The sequence below is a fragment of the Harmonia axyridis genome, chromosome 3, assembly GCF_914767665.1.
Source record: "Harmonia axyridis chromosome 3, icHarAxyr1.1, whole genome shotgun sequence".
Classification (NCBI taxonomy): domain Eukaryota; kingdom Metazoa; phylum Arthropoda; class Insecta; order Coleoptera; family Coccinellidae; genus Harmonia; species Harmonia axyridis.
Window position 1 is genome coordinate 7,184,953 of NC_059503.1, and position 13,570 is coordinate 7,198,522.

General features: G+C 32.5%; 3 protein-coding genes across 3 annotated transcripts; 1 reads left to right on the top strand and 2 right to left on the bottom strand.

The window, feature by feature from the left end:
* Positions 1-47: 47 nt before the first annotated feature.
* On the bottom strand, positions 48-1,481 carry LOC123676043 (probable methyltransferase-like protein 25). The gene has a single exon (XM_045611698.1). It carries the CDS (start codon positions 1,479-1,481, stop codon positions 81-83), a length of 1,401 nt encoding a protein of 466 aa, XP_045467654.1. The 3' UTR covers positions 48-80.
* A 2-nt stretch (positions 1,482-1,483) lies between these two features.
* Positions 1,484-1,906, bottom strand: LOC123676045 (protein LTO1 homolog). The gene has a single exon (XM_045611700.1). The coding sequence runs from the start codon at positions 1,904-1,906 to the stop codon at positions 1,484-1,486; it is 423 nt and encodes a 140-aa protein (XP_045467656.1).
* A 488-nt stretch (positions 1,907-2,394) lies between these two features.
* LOC123676047 (thyroid adenoma-associated protein homolog) lies at positions 2,395-13,533 on the top strand. The gene is made up of 20 exons (XM_045611702.1): positions 2,395-2,741; positions 2,799-3,169; positions 3,220-3,472; positions 3,525-3,760; positions 3,837-4,057; positions 4,251-4,435; positions 4,508-4,692; positions 4,879-5,056; positions 5,467-6,012; positions 6,650-6,969; positions 7,052-7,435; positions 7,561-7,693; positions 7,748-7,978; positions 9,293-9,553; positions 9,618-9,806; positions 9,863-10,017; positions 10,713-11,515; positions 12,364-12,484; positions 12,560-12,710; positions 12,771-13,533. Exons 1-20 carry the CDS (start codon positions 2,631-2,633, stop codon positions 13,194-13,196), a joined length of 5,460 nt encoding a protein of 1,819 aa, XP_045467658.1. The 5' UTR covers positions 2,395-2,630; the 3' UTR covers positions 13,197-13,533.
* The last annotated feature ends 37 nt before the right edge of the window (positions 13,534-13,570 follow it).

Genomic DNA, 13,570 nt, shown 5'->3' on the forward strand with positions numbered 1-13,570 from the left:
ACTGTTCCTTTGGAACAAGCATGCATAAAATAAAGAATAAACCAACACCAGTTCAAAATAAATATATTTACATAAAAAAATTAAATCTTTAACGATATAACTCCAAAACACCTAGGGGAAACTACTGGATCAAATAACTGCACCAAAAATGAATTATCATACCCCTGTTCTAGAAGAAACAACAACCTATCCAAGATTATCAAGCTTTCAGTAACAGGAGATGTCATACATCTAATCAAATAAAATATATTCAATTCTGATAATCTGGCTTCATATTCATTATATAAATTCTTCAAATAATCATCAGATATATTCAAATCATCAGCATTCACTTCTAATTTTTTCAAAGCCATATATGTATATTCTACGAAGTTCGTGTTGAATTTTTTTCTGGTTTTACCGACTGTTCTAGTAGGTAACTCTTTGCATTTTGTCTCTAAAACTAGTTGTAGTAGAGCTCGATAAAATATTGACATATCTGGTAGTTCTTTATTACTGAAAATTCTATTTACAGATTGTGAGGCCACCATTCTTGCATTTCTACCTATAGTAAATTTCTTCTTGTTCAAGTAATCACTCATGGGGAAACCAGACAAATGTTCTCCGCAATCAGATTCAAATTTCTCATTCATTAAATGATAACAACAACCAACATTTGATAAAGTCTTGATTGAAGGATCCTCATTAAAAATCCTCAAACAAGTAGGTGCCAAATTCCCACAAGTATGCAGTCCTACCAAACTTACTCCCTGTATTTCTTCTTCAAAAACATCTGCAGCATTTTTGACAAAGTTTTTATCTGGCTCAACATACTTTGTTACTTGTTTGTACAGGTGATCACTAGGTGTACAATTTTGGTCATTTTTTTTAGGAACAGACTTCTTGGGATTATCATAGACACTATGCCATATTTTTTCTAATTTCTGGACTCTTTCTACTGCAGCTTTTGAGTTGTTTGGAGAGGCATCTATTCCCAATACAGGTATTTTATGATGTAAGGCTAGCATGGAACTTAAATAACCTTTACCATCCCCAACATCTATGATATGACTAGCTCCTCCAATTTCTTTCAAAGAAGCAACAATTGAACTCAATATTTCAACTTCGTGCGACTTCTTCTGCGACATGAAAATATTCAGTTTTAGTCCATTGATATCTTTACATCCAAAAGATTCTAATTTATCATAGAATTTTTCAAGTGTTAAACAAACATCACCATTTTCAAGCAGGGAACATGCTTTACAAGATTCAAAATATTCACCCAGAAGTGGAAGATTTGTGAAGTTTTTAGCAAATATATTTTGGATTACTTGGGTGTGAGACATTGAATTAATTTCACTTCTAATTTCAGGACTTATGCAAGTCTTAAATATATTATTTGTGAAAAAATCTACCATGTGGCAATTGGCCAGAGGAAGTAATGGCTCTAAATGCAACAGAATTTTTTCAACATGGTATTGTACTAGTTGGATAGAGTTCATTTTCAGAATGCTAAGCTTTCTCCTTCTGAAAAATTTCCATTAACTTTCAATAATGAGCATAATAACTTGAATTTTACTCTGATATTATTCAAAGATTCCTTCAGATCAGTATTTTCATCATTGTCTTCAGGGAATTTTCCTATTAATTCTTGAATAGTGATAATAGTTTTCAATACTCTATCTGTTACATCAATTCCCTTCTCTTTGGAGAAATTTTGATAATATTCTATAAAACTAGAATAATACCCTAATTCTGCACCTATTTCTGCTCCACGATGATAGCCCAAGTGATAGGCTTCAACATTTTCTTGTTCTATTCCTATTTTATAGCCTTCCTCGAAACTTTTCTCTACAATTTTTTCTTCAGCAAAAAAAATATCATCGAAAATATCATTGATATCTTGGTTCTGTTCATTATCCACCATTTCTGCGAAAATAATACCAATTCAAATATCGATTCAGTACTTCTAAATGGATAATAATAATATTCACCTTAGCAAAAACTTGAATCAAATAAAAATTTTCACATGTTAAAATTTGACATTAATTTAACAGTTTGTGATACCACAGAAGAGAATGAATATCGGTGAAGCCCAAACGGAAAAAAAAACGTTATTTGAATTTTTCTATCTGATTATTAAAATCAAATTTGGGTAGATGTAAATCGATTACACAAATACTGAAGTTATTTGTCAAAATAGTTATAAACATTAATTAATTTAGGAAATTGATTTGTTGTTCCTCCGGAAAATATGAAAGATTTTCAAGAGTATTTATTTTTTACTAGTTATGAGAATTTTTACTCCAAAATCAATTTTTCAAAAATGAATTCTTTTTTGATTTATTTTTGCCTTATTGGAAAAACAAGTATAATTTATTTTCTTTGAACCTCCTGTCAGTATACATTTGAATTCTATCATTTTGAAGTTTTCGGCTAATTGGAACACGCTTGATTATAAAAAAAATTGTATAAGTTTGAATTGGTGGTGAGATTATAAAAAATCCGAACTCAACGTTTATTCTAATGCAAAAATATAATTGAGGCTCACATTCAGTGACAATGAGTTAATTAATTTCATAAATGTCCTCAGTTTTTACATTTTTAAGGTTATATATTATTTAAAATTTATGTTTTTTTAATTTTACAACATGGTTGAACCTAGTAAAAAACATTGGCTAGATTGTCCCTATGTTCATACAGAAGTTTACGGTTTATCTCAGGAACTTTATGAAAAACCGACTGATCAAAACTTGAAAAAGGTTTGATTCTTATAACCTCTTAAAAAAATTTATCATTAATCGACAACAATTTTTCAGCTCCACAATTACATTCAGGATACCACAAATTTATTGAGAAAAGAAGATGCTCGTACCTTATTTCTATGTTATATTGCACGATGTAATGCTAATCGAGCCTTGAAGAATGATTTTCTAAACAAAGTTACAAAGTCTAGATCAGATTTCTCCCTTTTCTTCGAAATAGTAAATGACGCTATCAGAGAAATTTTGGAAAATTATGAAACAGAACAGGCAATTTTATCAACTAAAAACATCCTTTACATTCTTCCAGTGGTGAACACTTTTTATCAAATGATTAAAGATAAAGATGAAGATAGATTGTTATTAATTGTCGAGGCTATGCTACCACTATATGATGCTGTTTTGGATACTTTGATACAACAGTTGCAGTAGGTCCTTTTGAAATTAATCTAAATTCATATTAATGACTTTTTTATAGAATTGATTTTGGAAAAGCTTATAATTTCAAGAATGATGATCTCCTATCTTTATCTCACCAAACTATGAAACACATACTTTGGATTTTTGTTAAAATGCCAGAGTGTAGTTTGGAGAGCTACATATTGGCGTTCATGGATTACAGCTATAGAATTTTAAGCTATGAAAAAATTGCTTTAGATATGAAAAGTAAATGTGCCCTGATTTTTCTTCATTGTCTGAAAAAATTACCAGAGGAGGAATTGGTCAACTTTGTAAGTTCAAAGGAGAAATATATTGTCATGAACTGAACTGATTGTTTTTTAGAAATTCAAAGGTAATCCCCTCTTAGAGGTAACAAATGATCCAGAAGAAAAAGAGAGTTGGATATGTGGAAAAAATTTTAAATTCGCAAGTTTGTTGGATAGTACAAGTGCTAAAGTTGTATTATTCTCAGCATTATATAATTGTGTTCCTTTCAGAGAACAATTTATACTGATGCTTCCCAACAATAAATGTGTTTACCAAAGTATCTTTGAAGAGATGCTTGAATGTACTAACAGGTTAGCTTACTTTTAAAAACCCTAGAATTAATTATGAATAAAGTAGAGACAAAATTTAAATTTAATATTTTTTCAGACCTTTGTCGGACAATGGTGAAATTGTTGAAATCACCAGAAATTTGCTACTTATGTCGGAAACTATCAATAGAGCTCCAATTCCTATTTTCGATAGCATTTTCGATAAAGCTTTTGCTTATGTAAACTCTTATTGTGATTTTCCATTGGATCCAGTACAAAAAAACAGTTCACTTTTTTTATCTAATATTGTGAAAACTTCTTGCAATCATTACAAAACAGGTAGGTGAAGGATTCTAAAAGAAGTGATGGTAAATAGCAACAGTAAAAACAATAATCAAAAATTAGTTTCTTTGATTCATTGTTTTTAGCATATTCCTATGATTTCCCATTGAATTTTTACTCAATATTTTTTGCTAGCTGTTTCTAAAAAAAGATTAAACTTGTATAAATTACAATATATGACTTTTTTCAGGTATTGACAAATTCATTAATTGCCTCATCAGCTCTATAAATCTGAGAGAAGGAAAGAGAAAAATAGACTTTGTAACATTAATGTACATATGTTCAAATATGAAATGTTCTTTCTTACTCCAACGTATTCCATACCTTCAAGACCAATTGTTGAACCTTCTTTCCGACCATTCTTGCTTTATGAATGTGAGTAGATATTAAAAATTCAAACGGCCTAATAAAAAAACCGGGCAATCAATATATTTTGTTCCATTTTAGGCTTCCAATGCTTATGAATTATTGATGTCGGAGCATTTCACCGAGATAATGTTAGAAGAATGGTTATCGATTTGGGTGAGACCAGCTCTGGCCCAACTGAGAACTGTCGACTTCAGTGTAACTCATATCTATCATAGGATACTGTGTAAAGCATTTCAATTGAATCAAGATATTTTGCGAGACCTGTAAGTATAATTTTGGCCAACTTTTCGAATTACTTGATAAAAGGTTATTGAGTTAACCTTTTATCAAATAATTCAAGTTCTCTGTGGACTAGGTAAAATAATTGGAAGCTTTCAAGAACCTCATATCGATTACTGAAAATATCAGTCAGAAAGATCAAAAACCCAATAAAACGAATAATGTTACAGATTTCCAAATAAATTTATGGGAACACCTAGGGAATGGGCGGTGTTGCTCAAGTGCTTGTGTCACGCAAGGAATACAAGGATACCGATTAGACTAGGGAAATACGACACCTCCATTTATTGGTGGGGTTTGGTAGAGAAGTCGAAATTGAAGTTATTTGCTGTTCAACGTGATGACATGGTATGTATGTCTATTATTATAACATATTTCAGAAAATAGCAACAGTTCGCACGGTTTTGATAACAAAACATCCAATAACATACCCTCTAATTCTGTGGCAAATCCGTTCATCTTGCCATACCTTGTTGAATAAAATCGTACTGCAATATGTCAGTTTCACATAGATTTCATGGTTATATTTCATTTATACTGTTGGTACTCGGAACTTTCCTGTCAGGGAATATATTATCTGTCAAATTTATCAAACAGAAAAAAGTTCTGCCAACTAAACATTCTTCAATACTATAACCAATAATTGTTTTTCCTTACATGAAGATTTTTGCAAGTTAACTAATGTTGCGCGTTAAGGAACTTAATTCCATAAAATTCTATAGTTATATTTTCCAAATTCTTAGTGAACTATTTTTCAGATTCGTATTGCAGCTTTGAAGGTGGTTGTTGAGTGTCAGAAAACCACTGAATATTTCACAGAATGGGAATTCACCTACCTATCTGATTATTTCCTACTGAATGGCTGTAATCAAGTGCCCCACATGAGAAAAGAGATAGTAGCCCTATATAAAAAGGCTTTTACCAGATACTTTGCCAGTATCGAAGTAATAAGAAGGCAGGTAGAATGCTTGAAAAAACGGATGTCTCAAACAGATATTCCGACTAGTGAATCTTGGATGTCCAATTTCACTAAACTGAATAAATGCTATAAATCATTCTTGAAAAACTTCATTGGTATGTGTATAGACAATATATGTCCAGATAGTAATTTCTATAGGAGAAACGCAGCTTTGGAATTGTTGGTGTTCATTCAACCCAACGTTGAAAAAGAAGAATGGTGCAGTTATTTCAAAGGAGACGATATAGAGAACTTGCAAAGAATTTTGTTCGATAATTATGAAGTGAATAAGAAGATGGCTCTTGGTATATTAACCAAGATGGGATCGGACAAGTTTATGCTTCAAGTGAGTTAAACATATTAGATTGATATTTGGTAAACAGGGCAGTAAAATTCTGCCTGAAAATCAGTTTCAATAGGCTATTTGACAGTTTGAAAAACATGCTTCTGCAACTGTGCTTTTTTTTCTTTTCTTTGGTTATTGACCTCTTTTCTAACCAGATCAAATTATAGCTGTCTCTGTTTACCTAATCACAAAACATATTTGATTTCCTTTTCTATTCATTTAATCTGTAGTCTATGTTGCCATATCGCACAATGGCAACAAAATGCTTCGAACTTTAAATGCCCACATTTATTTTTCATTTATAGGTATTTAAAATATTGTTTCTAAATAACAGGTTGATATGGTATGTTTAAAATGTGAAATTTTAACGATATTCCATAATAAAATGAATTCTAATCTCAAATAGATCGCTACAGTCAGAATGTAATTATTTAATTTAATCTTCACAATGAATATTTAATGATAATAGAAGATTAATTAATTTATACTTCATTTATATTTTTTGTCTATCGAATCTCCATTGTTAGTTTTTTTTATCATTCGAAGCTAATTGAGAGATTATTTTGATGGGTACCTTTCGAATTACTTCCAACCATTCCAAATTTATTATAATTAGAATTAAAATCGTTCATTTCAGGATGGAGATACATATACCAGTTTCATGAGGATAGCGTTATCTTTTGCTAGTGATGTAAAACCTAGTAAATCTCTTTCAGCAGCCTATATGTTTCAACTTTGTTGTAACTCTCCTTTAATACCAGATGATGAGGGGAAATTGGTAGAAGATAAAACCACTAATAACGATCCCATCTTGAGAATGATACAGACTCTAACAGCTGAATTGTTGACCAAGAGCGATTCCTACATCAAATCAGATTTCGATGAGTGTACTTTAAACTCTCCCTGTTACGGCCTACTTACCTGCCTGAGATATCTGATCAGGTTCAGACCCAAAGAGTGAGTTTGTAAACCTGAATTCTCAATCTCAAATTACCTAAGTCAATGTGTCAGATTCACTGAAGTTTCATTCATCTTTCAGGTTATGGAATGAGAGCTGTGGAACAACTTACCGCATGATATTTTCGATTTGTCAAAAAATTTTCAGGGTAGTCCTACCGATCGTAAGCAATCCAGCTCCGGAAGGTTACTTACCAGACAATGAAGAAACGGAAATTAACATTAGAGATGACACTGTCAGATCTCAGAAGATATTGGTGTATGCTTGGCGTACAGTTAAGGAGATAACGTTGCTATTTGCTGAATTTGTTCAACAAGATCGTAGCATCGAAGATAATTTTTTGAGTGTTGAACGTTATGTTGAAATTGGAGAGCATTTTATGGACATTTTCGTTCAAGCAAAACATCGGGGAGTATTTGAGCAAGCATACCTTGGTTTTTGTATCATCTGTGAAGAATATTGGATGTAAGTCTTTTTTATGGGGATATAATTGTTTTTAATTTTATAAAATTTATATCCAAGAGCATCAATTTTTTTCACACTTTTCACAATAAAGTGACATATGATTTTCTATTCATATTTTGTTTTAGTTATCCGAACAAAGAACTAAGTAAATTACCAATGCAATGGCTTAGAAGAGGCTTAGATCTAGTTACAGGCGTTAAAGTAGACAATAGGTTATGTTCGACTAGAAGAAGTGCTGGAATGCCGTTTCTCACATTGGTATGTATGTATGTATGAACTGGGATTGTAAACTTTATAACCTCAATCTTGTAGGCCATATTGACAACAGACCCTACGCTTGATAAAGCATCTGTGCGACTAACTATGCAAGAACTGATGGCGGCTGCTGGTAACCTAGAGGAAGATCGAATGGAATATAGGACTCACTCCTTCAATATTCTGAGATTCTTGTTTAGGCATTCAAAACTTAGTGATTATGTGCCTCCCTACATCGAAAGAGCGGCTGAACTTGCCTTGAAGGGAATGCAGTGTGCAGAATGGGGTGTAAGTTAATTTGTTTTCAACCTAACCTAAATCCAATTTGTATAAAGATTACATAGAAGGACAATGCCAGTTGGGAGCAAATGATAGAAAGCTAAGATATTGTGATCAAATTCCAATGAAGAATGCTTAGTTTTGTAGCAATCGTCGAAAAAATATTATTTTGTTTGTCCCTTGTAAGGAGTAAATTATCTATGACTTTGGTTACACAAAAAAAAGGCGTGTGGCAACATAGCTTTACCTACTTTCAAGCATTGAGTATTGAAGGGTTTCAAAACTCTATGCCTACATTTAATGTACAACTTCAAGACTTACCCTGCATAACTTTTATACAATGGATTAGTTTTCATTTTTTTGTTAAGGATTAATTCTAAAAATTTGAGTAAAATGAAACAAAAATGTGGAAGAATCATTGAAATATCTCTAGAAATGAAAAAGTTAGGGAACTTTGAAGTTGCGCTTGGAAGAATAATTTCATAGTACGTGTAAGTGGCGTGACGTCACACACTAGACGACTGGTATTCGCAGAGTGCTTACGAATTTATTGGTGTACAATCACTTGTGCCGTTCGTGTCGTGTTTTGTTCGTTACACGATGGCTGAAATAACTTACTATATACATACATATAAATTACTTTTTTCTCTTTTTACTTTTTACTCACATAAATATGTTTTGCCATTGATAGACTTCAACAACCAGTACTCAACTACAAACTGTTTATGAAAGGTTTTTTAAATAAATCATCGTTATAAGTTGAACCATGATGAAGCAAACTCAAAAGTAGATACTCACTTGAAAAGTTTAACTCCTTTTATTTCAGCACTGACATAAGATGGATTTGAAGAAAAAAACTCCATCACTGCGAATATATCTATTTTAGGCAAATTGTCACTTTGTCTTTTCACGAAGCCTTCTTCCATTATGGTGACATAAAAACAAAACTCGAGTTAAAACTACACTGTACAACTACAAACGGCGCGAGAGCCTTGGCGCGGCTAAGTATTTAAACGTAATTTATGGTGTAGCGATCACAGGCAAGTGCCGTGACGTCACAGACCAAAGACGTTCCGCGCTAAAATACGTAAATTTAAATAATCTATTTCTCAGTCATTTATTGATGGATTTTCAAATTTTTTTCACTGATTTATCAGTTTTGCTCTATATTTTAATTCTATCGTGTCAAATATAGTATTATCAACATCACTAAACTAGTCTATTGTATTAACACAGTTGTCCTCAGAAATCCTAAGAGAATGCTTCATATAATGATCCTCAAAGCTTCACCACTTTCATATTATAAAAGATTTTTTTTTTAAGGTGAGGAATTCTGCAACATTGCTATTCTCTGCTCTCATAACTCGATTGTTTGGGGTTCAAAGAACACAAGATTTTGAAGTGGTGACCACCAAAAACAAAATGACCACAAAGGTATTCAGTTCGAGATATCCAATGCTTTATGCGTATTTGATAGACACTTTGAAAGCGGAATGTGAGAATAAGAGCAGTCTAGTATTGCATCCAATCCTGATATTCTTCTCAAGATTGTATCCTGGCTATACAGAACTCGAGGATCCTATGGTAAGTCAGAAACAGAAAATAAAGTTATGTCAGTTCACTACGTCTTTTTTCCCATGATTTTCAGCTTGAAGAAGCTAAAATCTATATCAGAAAATGCATGGCCAGTCCTGATAACGAAACTAGAAAATTAGCAGTTATGGCCTCGATATCCATTGTAAAACCGAAGGAACTCCATCAAATTGTAAGGAGGAATTTTGAGATCATTTCTCAAAAAAATGTTGGTAATAACGAGTGCCTGGCGCTCCTTCTTGAGGTGAGAATCTGGATTTAACTGTTCCGCCTTTCATATATTATATAATTTTTTTTCAGGCTTGGCACATCCTACAATTTTTAGGTGATCGTTGTGATGTTCACGTGGGTAAAATAGTTGCGGATAGTATATATATTTTGGAGACTGCTGGTACTAAATTCAGTCATTATTGTGTTTCTTTGTACATGGAGGTTTTAACGTTTCTTTTTGGAAAGTAAGTAGAAAAAGAAAATCTAGGCTATTATATTTATTCAATGATAATATAGTAGGACAACGGAAGTTTTGCGACAACACCCAAATTTTTTGCGTCTGTATAAGCTCAATCGTTTGATGGAACAGTTTCTATTGATTTGTTAGCATTTTACCGAACATAGTTTGTTTCTGAAGGTTTTCTTTTTCCCTTTTCACATCATTTTGAAGTGTTTTTAAAATAGTATTTCATTATAAAAATTACTTTGAATCGTTAGATGCTTAACCCTGCATCTCATTGGGCACAGCCTGAAATGTCAAAACGCAGGTTGACCAACACCATTTTTCATCTGTTTGATGTGGCATAACTCAAATTAGGAAGAACACTGTCTCTAACCGTGTATTACAGCTTTTTGTAAAATCACTTGTTTTTATACTATCAAATAGTTATGAACGAAACATGAACATAATCTCAAAATTAATTGCAAAGTTTGCAACTATGTAATTATCCCTGAAACAAGAGTCAAAATTGCCTAGTGAAGTAGGCGCTAAAATAAATTCGAAAAAGGCTTAGTTTACACCTGGAAATTCTGGTTAATATCGTCACTTCGTCCTAGAGGCTGCTGATGAACGTTTAGATTGAAATTGAACGGTGTTGTCCTACTGCATTATCTTTAATGAAAATAATTTGACCTATCTATAGAATTATTTTGTTTTTAGTGTTCTGAGGTACGAAGAAAGAATCGACCTGGACACGCTTCGCAAAATCTTAACGTCAATATCTAGGCTGATGGAGGAACAGCATCTGAACTTAACGGGCAGGTCAAATTTCGAATCTGCCATGGTTAACCTCACTATCACGATATTGCTAGTAAGGCTTGAACATGTGGACACCACATTTCAAGCTATTAATTTCGATTTCGAGAACTATCTGGAGGTTAATGACGGCATGATTATGAAAAACTACTGCCTTCACTTTGTGCTCTGCCTCAACATAAGTTACAATGAGTGTGGTCTACCCGAACCACCTCTTTACATTTTCGATGAGTTGGCACCGATGGACTCTATCAAGAATGTCATAGCGAACTTCAGCACCGCCACCAAGAGCGAATTTCTCACCAACATACACAAATTCATGATAAACTTCTTGAGAAGAGAACTGAAGCGAATGCAGTTGACCGCCAAGGTGGACGAATGCTTCATTTTAATCCTTCTCCTTTTGCCTTATTATCCTTGCCTCTTAGAGGCCCTCAACGGAGGTGATAGACAAAAAACCATGGACATGTTGATCAATTTCTGTAGCTGTGATAGGGAAGAAGTTATGAGTGCTGTTATATCGTGTGTAGGTGTTTTACTTACAACTGTGAAAACAGACAAGTTGAAAAATTTAGATTATAGACGTTTGATACGGTTGTTGAGGAGGAGTGCATCACCTGAAGCTGCTATCTACAGGAGGTTGTCTGTTGTCCAGTTTCTGGTTAAATGCAAGTACATGTATATTTACGGACCAAGGAATTTTAAAAGTAAGTCATCAAATTTCTATTAACTCTCTCATAAACTCTAAACCACATGTTACACTAGTAGTACTTATTTTGAGGCCTATTTCAGGACTGATTTCTCACAGATCTCTGGCACCATGCTTTTTGACATAACCTTGAAGTTATTTTCGAGGTTATGTTTATGTTTTTTTTCATAAATATTTAAGAGATTAATATTTTATTTTCTGTATTAATACAATTATACCAACAACAAAATATGAAGAGAAATTACCAAAAGCATTACTTGTAACAGTTGTAGACATCGTCCAAAATTTGAGTTATGTCACGTCAAATATATCAAAATTGTTGTGCTCGATCTGCATATTGATATATCAGTGAGAAGAGTTGAATTTCAAAAATATGTCTGAAGGCATGCTCATTTTATGCATGGGTCTTCAGATTCAGAAATAGACGCAAAAAATGGCTAGTGTAATATGGGCTTGATAAATAGGCTATTTGACAGAATAAAAAATATCCCTAGTTTTCTAACAATTTAAAATGGTTATAATGGTAACTCTATGTGTTATTTTTTGTGTTCAGTAGGTTTTGCCATTCAATCATGGAAAGATACTCGCTTCAAAAGCGTTTAGAAATTGTTGTATCAAAATCGGTGCCTGTTTGTGAATACTGAGAGAAATTTGAGAATAATTCATGGACGACATTCAGATAATAAACTATTCATCGTATTGTAGACAAATGAGCACTGATTTTGATGAAAAAAGTAATGCACAGTGTTGCCATTATTACCATTTTGAATCGTATCATTCCTTCTGGTAAACCTCTTATCAACTTGACAAACAAATAATTATATAAATATACATTTTTGTTCCAAGCTACACAATTTGTAAGTATCCTGAATACAATCCTTACATTATTAGAAGATGAATCTTTGAGGATAAGGAATGAGATCAGTGCATTGACGGATGAAGAGAATATTGTCTATTTAGACGAACAGTAAGTAAATTATAATTTATTTTCGATAGGTTTGAACCTTCAATTCAAAATTACATTCAAACTTTTTTGTTTCAGTTCTAAAACTGGATGGAAATGCTGTCCTGATAAAGCGCGATATGACTTCATGAAACATTGCTGTAAGATTTTGCCTAAAGCGTTATCCATAAGTTTTTTGATGTCTTGGTGCCTCAGACATTCTCCGGATTCTCTAAATGATATGTCAGAGGCAAGTATAAACTTTTCTAATAGGTATCTTTCATATTTTAATTATTTTTAATTTCCTCAGGTATTCGAAAGAAGCGAGCACAATACTTACGCAGAAAACATACCATACATACAGATGACTTCGAAAATATTGAACCCGTTATTGTGGACTTTACCGTACAGTCTCTCTTATGACGATAAGTCTATGTTCATGGAGGAACAATGCCAAATAGTAACTATCATCTTATATGACGCTATGAACAAATATACATTTCCAATGGTGAACCGTAAAACCAAAGTATCTGTGATTTGTGCTCTCAGGTCTATATTGACCTATCTGGAAGTGAATCCGCTCAATCCTAATTTTAAGTACAAATTTAGTGAATACTTCAAAACCAAAATATTATTCTATTTCAAAAAACAAATCTGTAAGAGAGATTACCATTCTGTGAAAAAAATATTCTTTTTATTGTACGGACCTGTTCTGATGGATATGGATTATACGTAAGTTTCGATTTTTAGAGCATTTCAAAGGAAAAGTTGAAAATTCTTATTGCTGGATGTGATTTTTAGTATGTTGGAGTATGACCATTTTTATCGATTTTCATTCAATCTGTATGTATGTATGTACTGTAATTTTTTTTTTTAAATTTGGTATGTCAGTATTATGTATCGATTCAGTTCTGTGCAATCTGAAATTAATCTGCAATTGTTTTTTTTATGTCTTTAGGGCACCATTGATTTTATGCGTTATTTTACTGCATCCTCATAATTTGTCCGATATTGAAAAACACAAGAGTCAAAACGAATTGAATTTGTGAGAATATAATTTTTATAAATTTTTAGAAAAGTGTTTTATTCTGATTCTAAGAAAAGATTCAT